Raw genomic sequence first — 9308 nt, forward strand, 5'->3', positions numbered from 1 at the left:
TTAACTTATCACAGCCTAATGAATAAACATCGTTGTTACTGGTGAAAGAGTGTGAAGTCTCTAGCTGTTAATTTTAGCTTTCAGGTTGCTTTCATAATATTGTGCAAGGAAGAAATATACGATCTGTATGATGACATAGTCTTAGAAAATCTGCAGTTTTTTTAAAGAAACAGGCATTGACTGCCATTGAGTAAAAATCTTTTAATATAACCTTGTTGCTCATTATAGTGATGCAGAAGAGACTTTTATTGATGCCTAACTGGATTAAGCACCTATATTATAAAACATTTAAAGATCTGTTTATTATATACATGCACCCATCCAAGCACAGGCACATTCATGGCTAACTGTGAATTTGTTATTAAATAGTCACACAAACCACAGTACAAAAATGTGCGGTCCTCACAAATAACCTGAATTAGATTGGTAGTCCCCTAATCTGGAAACAAACAGCAGACCTCACCCCAGACAGCCTGTCCCTAAACTCAAAAGGCCTACACTGGCTTTTAAATGAGGCTCAGGCTTCTAAAGTTGAAAAGTATCACAAAGTTACCATTTAGAGGCAAGGATTACCATAAACCGTAGTCTGCAGGAGAAAAATGAAGCAACATTCTTTGGATTTCATATATATAAAGAAAAGTAATCACAAAACATGTAAAAAAGGACCATGAAATTAGTTTTAAAAAGGCAACCCATGGCTACCAAATGTGTGTCTGAAATTGAAATAATTAGTCAAAAAAGAGAGCCACGATTATTAAAAAAAAAAAAAATCTTCAGGTTACTCACAATTATCCACATTTCACAAATCTCAATACCAGTCTGGAGGGCCTGGTTTGAATAAAGGCAGAGAGGCACTCCTGGTGCTGACTGTCAGGGTGGCCCTGCCCTGTGATTCTCAGTTTTAAAGGACAGGGCACATAACTGAACAGTGACATAATTACATACATAACAAATGAATATACAAACAATATTTAAAATGTAGCAAGAATCTATACTAATAAAAGGCAAAGCCCTGACTCACTCACTCACTCACTCACTCACTCACTCACTCACTCACTCACTCACTCATCACTAATTCTCCAACTTCCCGTGTAGGTAGAAGGCTGAAATTTGGCAGGCTCATTCCTTACAGCTTACTTATAAAAGTTAGGCAGGTTTCATTTTGAAATTCTATGTGTAACGGTCATAACTGGAACCTACTTTCGTCCATATACTGTAATAGCCTGCAGCTCGGTCGCCGTGTGAGGGGGAGTTGCATCTCGCATCACCACGCCTCCCACGTAATTGAGTGCCTACACATATAAGGTAAATATTCGCAGGTGAAGGACTGTGCTTAGCATATTCATAAGTGCAGCTACTGCGGAAACCCTCCCTCAGCGAAAGTGCGAGAGAAACTTTTAAATGCCGGGTCTGAGCTAAAATTAAATAAAGCCGTGGACATCGCAAGATCGCACAAGATATTCGCGAGATACAAGTTTAATGAGAAGACGCAGGGTATAAAGCCTCAATGGTAAAGACCTGGCAAAGTCATGCCTTCTCTGCTGGCCTAAAAAATTATCTGAATCACAAACTGATGTTAATTATATTTTGTCCATGAATACTTATTAAATAATTCCAAATAGTCTGTCCACTTCCTTTCATAGCTTTTCCGATGGTTGTGCTGCTTCCAGACATGTATTTTCATATTAAAGCATTTAACCAATCACATTTCAGCCATCATTTGTTGCCAGGCAGAGAGGCCTTCACAATCCATTGTGCAGGCCCTCTAACACAGAATAAATGTTGATTAAACTGTTGCTTCAACCAATCAGATTTTGAGTTGGTGTCAATAGGGCCCTCTAACAGGCGTACGGCAACGTCACCGTATTCAGACCCATTGATTGGATAGAAGCCGATATGAGGAACTCTACGAGGCCACTGAATGCACCGCCGACGCTCCAAGCGCTAGATCCTCGCACGCACTACCGCCAACTCCTTGGCAGGATTCTGGACAATATTATTTGCCAGACACAGACCAGATTTCAAGACTATAAAAAACTGATGTTTGTCACGCTCCTCGACCCCCAGAAGTTTCGGGAATACAAGAAAAATTTCCTGCATGCAGCCTTCTCCAGTTTAACACAAGAGCCACGGAGCAGTTTTTGATCTGTCTTGGCTAAAAACAGAACTGACTGTAATGTATGCCATGGATGATTTTGCAGGAAAATCTGCCACTGATCTCCTTGACTTCCTTCATCAGAAAAATCTGAATGAGACCATGGGGCAGCTGTTCACATTGGTATATTAGGCAGTGACCATTCCCGTGTACACTGCTTCTGTCAAGGGGACATTTTCAGCCCTAAAGCGAATTAAAACTTATGCCAGAAAAACGACAGGGCAGGTTCAACTTTCAGCATTAGCTTCGATGGCGATAGAAAGGGACTTTTTGATGGAACTGAAGCGCACGGATAATCTGTCCGACAGAGTAATTGAACTATTTTTGAGGAAAGAGAGGAGGATGAATTTTGTTTACAAATAATACGAATTTTTGGTAAGTAAAATGTTGCGATTTTCCTAAATAATATTGCAAGTTTATGAGTTATTATTGATATTTTTTATGTGTGTCGTGGCTGTAGCTGCAGTAGAATGGAACTTGTTCACCCCTGGTTTGTCTATTCAATAAAGGCATTTATTGTGGCTACAGGAGTTATCTATCTGCAATGCAGTGGCTCTATATACTGTATTTCTGCATATTATGATGGTTTTTATAACCGTAAATTAGTTTTTGAGGGGCAGGTTGATTCAGCGGAGCACTACTGAAGGCCTAGGTGTGAGATACACGGTCCGCCACTGGACCAGATGATACGTAAATCTGATGAACATTACAACCCGAAAATAAATGAAACTGTAGAGAGGTTCAGATTATACTTCTCCCACTGTGTCTCTCTAAATCTTCCATGCGGGAACATTATCATAAGGCTTAACAATCTTATTGTTACACCTTCTACGTGCACTGAACGTGCGTCCTTATTACAAAGTCTTCCTTGCTTTACTGCTGGCTGCTTCTTTCCATTCACCTTCCTAGCTCTTTATTTAAATAGTTTTCCTTCTCACTTTTCTGCTCCTTCGCTGTCTTCTCCCTTTTCGTTCAAAATACACTCCTGCTTGCCTTTTTTTACAGTCAGCTCCCCTTACGTCACACCATGACCAACCGGGAATGCCTGTTAAATACCTTACATTCACGAGTAGCATTTTGCGTAGTGAACACTTCGATGAATGAAACCTGTTATCTTTACAACGGTCGACAAACACGGAATGTAACTTCAAAACAACACATCCTCCAAACACGAACCTGATTGAAAGAAATAATGATAATCAAATCCTTGATGACAGCAACACTCATAACAGTGACAAAACAATTACATTGACAATCAGGTTATGTTATTTTTAAAATGTTTCCTTTTTTTTTTCATAACTTCTTTAACACAGTACTTCTCTGCAGCGAAGCGTGGGTATTTTGCTTGTATAATATAAACAATGAGTTTTAATGATTTACCAAAAGGTTATAACACATGGCACTACATTTAAGCCAAGTGACTGAAATTAGCATGGCTTGTTGGCAGACATGCTGTTTGTTTGGGATACCTGAGAGTCCTCTCACAGGAACACCATAAGGATACTGCTGCATCTGTGCAAACAAAACACAAATAGAATCAGCTGCTGTCTGGAATGTAATTTATTCCAAGTCAGTCTTATTCCAAAGACAAGGTGAGATAAGGAGAAAATATCTCAAAGGATCAAGAGTAAACAACCAAACAATGAGAACTGCTTCGAAGGTTGAGCTATGCATTACATAGCAAATTTCATGGTGGATACTTTCCAGATCACTTTATATGTCTCATAATAAAACTTTCTAGCTGCATTTAGCTCATTTAACCAAAACTTATAGAACCTTCCTAAAAAATGATTAGCGATTAGGCGATTTTCCATTCTAATGCTAATGTATCCTTCTTGAATTATAAAATAAAAGAATAATTGGTGAGTACTCCATTCAAGAGCTAGTGCATCAAAAATCATGATATTTTGTGATGCTTAAGCATTAAGTGAAGATAACATCTTACTTTTAGTTATGCTCCTAAACCCAAATCGTATGTCAGTCCACTGTCTAAATTCAAGCTTGTAGCTAGAAGAAAAGCTAAGGTGAAAACACAAAGTAGCAGCTTGGTAGTTTGTTCCAGGTTATCAAACCTCATTCCCAAGCGAATTGTTTCCTGGCTTTATTCGTAAATGCACTCCTCCTGTATGTGATTCACCATTTAGCTGTAGAAAATCTGTTGGATCTGTTTTATTGATGCTTTAGAAATTTTTAAGACCTAGGGCCTCATGCATAACGCCTTGCGTAGAAGTTCAGCGTTTTGTAAAAAGACAATGGCAAAAGCACATGGAAAAAAGAAGAATATCAGCGAATGCCAAGTGGAAAGGAAAAACATACTATTTGTTGGTTTAAGCAGTTGTATAAACAACAAAAAGAAGTTGATCAAAAGTTCAAGTTCAGAAAGTTGCACAGTGCCCGAATTAATAAAGAAGTTGTCAGATATCAAAGTCACAGTGAAAAAGCGAATCATAGCCCACCGTCTGAGTGTCATATGGAAGCTTATTAGGGTACAGAGAAAAGAAAAAAAAGGGACACATTGGGGAAAAAAAGCTCGAAATGTCAACTTTAATTTCGAAAAAAATCTTTTAATTTACTAGTTTCTCAGATCCCATCGTAGCTAAAGCAACATGTTTAATGCTTGGTATTGTGTGTGTACGTCTATGTACTCTATGTGTGTGAACCACTATGTGCTTCATAAATGGGCTTTCTCCTACGCCAACAGGACACAGAATCCATTACATTCATGATATTACAGCTCTCTGAACAATTTAAATACTAAGACGTATACTTGATATCATTTTCATGATGAAATGAATCCCCCATCTGGTATTTATTACTGATATTTCTTTTTAGTCTACATTTAGCACTCTAATTTTTTGTATCGAAATAGATACAAAGACTTAGCTATTTTTGCAATGCTCTGTATAAATGTTATTTGTAATGGTTGAAAATTTTTGTGCTCAGGTTGACTAAAAACAGAAAGTTTTATGGCAAGTCAACTACTAAATTAAGTTCATCTATGGCTGAGGTTAACTTCCCTGTATGCTAGATAAATCCTTATTCAAATGCCAGTACAGACTGTGTACCCAGTGAATCGTTTAACTATTTTCTTGGACACGAATGCCAAGGTCAGAGTCGGTAAATCTTTAATGAGCTATGTGCCTGTTGAGAATCTTTAACATGGCCAGGTCTGTTTCAGAGCCATCTTATGAAAACTAAATGAAATGTTTTTGTGTTGTTACCCTTAACTTTTCCCCACACTAAGTTGTTCCTGGTGTTTCTCTAACCTCCCTAAAAATTCTAATTCTCTTTTTTTAAACACCAGAATTTTCTTTTCATCTCCAAAGAATGGATTTTCTTGGTTTCTCTATGCTTGGAACTTCCTCTGCTTTATGCTACTTTATCCACATACAACATACCTGAGTTTTGTAAATGTATTACACGCACTTGTGCTCTAAATGCTGGGTCTTCTTTTCCTTTCCACACTCTAGTAGTTCTGCTAGTTTCCCCACATGGGGTAACTCTTTCTTCTCAAATGTCTTGATTATTCACTTTGTTTTGTTGCCTTTTATTCTCTTCATAAATGCTTGACTTCTGTTGTTTTTCACACTAAACTCTGAATTGCTCATTTGCCCTTTTTCGTATTAGATTTAGATTGCTATTATGTTCCTTTATCCTCTAAGGATTTTCTTTCCTTTTAAACCCTTCTTAAAATGAGGGTCTGTCTTCAATTTAGAGTCCTTCTAAATAAAAATTTATTTACTTGACTGAGAGTTTAAAAAACGAATTAAACTTTTCCATAAAAGTCTCAATCAAAAAGTAGGAAAATAACCAGAATGAGGAAGGAGACACTTGTGGGTGTAACTGGAAGAATAGTCAGCATAGCACCAAGGTCAATATGTTGGGGAACGAAAAGTAATGGCTACCAAAATGACAGGAAAACACGTTTGAGGTCAGGAAGAAAACAAGGTGAAGCCCAAAGTCAAAAACACTTGGAAAAGAAATTGGCAGTGAAACTAACTATCCCTCATTAGAACAAATGTTATTTCTTTTCTCGAAACAGAGGTCAAATATTAATTGAACATAAATAAGAGAGCAGCTGTGATAACCAAACTCCTGCCAGTGCAGAATGGTGTCTGTCGTAACAATCAAAACTCAAAATGGCGGAGCTAATGTTGTCAGGCCGTAACACAATGCAAAGAAAAGTACACACATGGCGGAGAAAATTATTGGAACCGTCTGCCTTCCATCCAGGACATTCTTCACAAATGGTGGGTCCAGCATTATTGAGGACCCCCTCACTTCCCCCACTAACTGTTTACACACCTGCTGTCTGGCAGAATGTACCCCAGCATTTGGCCTGCATATTTCACAAGCTGTTAGACTTCTCAACAGCCTTTTATCCTTTCCTGCCACCCTGGCTAAATGACATAATGCCTGGCCATTTTTTTTATGTTGCATGGACAATTCCATTTAAACAGACATTGCAATCACACTCCCTATTAACTCTGCTGTTGTCGCACTACAACCTATGAATCTCCACCCAAAATTATATTTTTTTAAATGTTACATACCCCATTTTGTTTGAATTGATGGTCCAGAAAAATTTTAACTCTCATGTTTTCATGTATAACGGAGCTAATAAAGTTTAGGCTTTAATAGAAGTGTGCAGTGACCAACAGCAAACAATATTAAAACGTCCATGAAAACAAATTCATGTTACTCGTGTCACATAATCCACTCATGTTGCATAATCTACATGGCGAGTGTAACGGGAGGAAAGGTGGATCTTAAATTGAAAAGTGCAACTCCATGTGAAATGGATGCCTTTATTGTGTGCTAGTTTCATTTAAAAATGTTTTAGCAAAAAAATGTTCACGTTTTGACTGTACGTCAGGATGGCTTGACATGAATTATACGACATAAGTAACTGGAAGTTTGTTTTATGGACAGCTGGATATCGTTTGATGACATTTGTCACTTCCAGCTCCCATTAAAGCATAGCCTTCCTTAGCCAAGTTTTGCATGAAAATATGAGATTAAAACTTTTTCTTGGCTATCACTACAAGCCAAGTGGAGCAAGTAATATTTTAAACATTATCTTTTTTAGATATAGTATTCCTTTACAAACTTTATAATGTCCTGATGTGAAAAATGTATAAAAAGAAAAGGAACAAAATAAGAACTAAGAAAAAAGAAAGAATAGTAAAAGTGTCAAAACACTGAAATATCACCAATGCCCAACAAAGAAAAGCCACAAATACACATTAGGTTTTAGGTAAACGTTTTATTGGTAGCACCTGAATAATTTTGTGAAGTGAAATCAATAAATAAAAAGTAGTTGACTGATCCAATCTTTCTGTTTTACTTACATTTTAGATATTTTCACACCATCTACCTGGGCATACGAAGCCGACGGAGCGGGGAAAATGACAAGTGGCGCTTCTATTGGAAAATGGTATACGAGTATGCCGATGTAAGCATGCTGCATTTGCTAGCCACCTTTCTGGAAAGTGCTCCTCAGCTTGTCCTGCAGCTCTGCATTATTATTCAGACCCTGAGCATAGAGGCTGTCCAAGGTAAGAGTTTTACTCTAAGTCCTAATGCTGCCTTTCATATGCAGAAATAAAAATCGAGAAAGGTGACAGAATTGTTGGTTTTTGTTCTGCTCTAATTTATATATAATTGCCACTTTATATTACCTAAACGTACCCTGGCAAACTAGAAATGTTTTATTTTTTAAATGTGCTTTTGTAACAATTAAAAGAAATGTTTTTATTTCTTGATATTACTTTACTAATTATATATAAATATACACATATTATATAATACTTTTTGTAGAATTCATTTGTACACAATAGTGAAAAAGGAAGTGTGCCCTCATTTCACTTTATGCTTTATACATCGAGAAAACTGACAATCATCTACAATTCTTACGTCCTAAAATGAGTAAAATTCACCTTCAATTGATAACATATAACAAACTTTATTTTGTAGTTTATATTTTCAATAATAAATAAGACTGCATATATAAACAATATGTGACTAAAATGTACCTCATGATTGAGTAGCTAATAAAAGAAGGTGGTCTTTATTTTTCATATCACAGTATATTACATAAAATATGATTTTTATAATACAGTTAAACAACACAATATACAATACATGACACCATTACATTATATACAGTAGTAGAGAAGGTGGTCTTTATTTTTCATATCACAGTATATTACATAAAATATGACTTTTAAAATACAGTTAAACAACACAATATACAATACATGACACCATTACATTATATACAGTAGTAGTGAAAAATAAAGTGTGCAAAACACGAATGGATATAACAATCTAGTTAAGTAGAACTGTCCTCCAGTCTAATTTTTATAGAATAAACATAATTTATATTTGATGAGAAGTTTAGCAATCAGGATGATACAAAAGTGAATCAGAATCTTGTTTAACAGGAGTGACTGCAGTAGGGAAGAAACTGTGTCTGTTTCTAGTAGTGCTTTCCTTTAGTGACCAGTAATGCTTCCTCAATGCTAATAACTAAAAGACTTTTTTTTTTTCTTCACCTTATACAATTTCTTGTATTAGGAATTTGTTATTTTTCACATATCCCTTGTAGTCAGAGCACAGAGTCATCCAATATACAGCACCTCTGGAGCAGATCTTTAGCCTTAGAGCCACCACTCTGCCTTGGTTGCCCAAGCATAGTTTTTGATTTTACTTCTGGTACGTTTCCTGACCCGTGATGTATATAGGACCTCGGTGCAGTCCAGTTTCTGTCCTACAGTCTTTTCTGCTGTCCCAATAAGATGGTGCAGTTTATGCTTTAAGTGATTAGGTGCATTGTCATACCAGACTGTTAAGGAGAAAATGGGGGTGCTTTCAATAACAGCTTGATAAAACTGAGGGATAATAGTGCCAAGAATTGTAATTGATTCCACTCTGTTCACAGTGACATTAATGACTAAGGATGTAGGAGGTGAGGAGCAACTCTAAAAATCAGCAGTCTTTTCTACTCTTCACAAGATATTAAAGTTAAGCTTGTTGGGGGTGCACCAAATGGACAGCAAATTTAATATGTCTGTGATCAGACTAGTCAGGGTGGTGTCATCAGCAAACTTCATCAGTTTAACAGATAGTTCACTGTAGGTGCAGTCATTGG

At 36.7% G+C, this 9308-nt stretch overlaps 1 protein-coding gene across 1 annotated transcript in view; it reads left to right on the forward strand.

The window, feature by feature from the left end:
- The window catches only part of LOC120529865 (XK-related protein 4-like), a 332019-nt gene extending 324256 nt beyond the window's left edge, over window positions 1-7763 (forward strand). Inside the window, exon 2 of the mRNA XM_039754084.1 lies at window positions 7514-7763. Coding sequence (XP_039610018.1) covers window positions 7514-7763 — 250 coding nt within the window. The remainder of the gene's footprint in view (window positions 1-7513) is intronic.
- Window positions 7764-9308: the final 1545 nt, after the last annotated feature.

This window comes from Polypterus senegalus, chromosome 5 (assembly GCF_016835505.1).
Source record: "Polypterus senegalus isolate Bchr_013 chromosome 5, ASM1683550v1, whole genome shotgun sequence".
NCBI classification, from domain to species: domain Eukaryota; kingdom Metazoa; phylum Chordata; class Cladistia; order Polypteriformes; family Polypteridae; genus Polypterus; species Polypterus senegalus.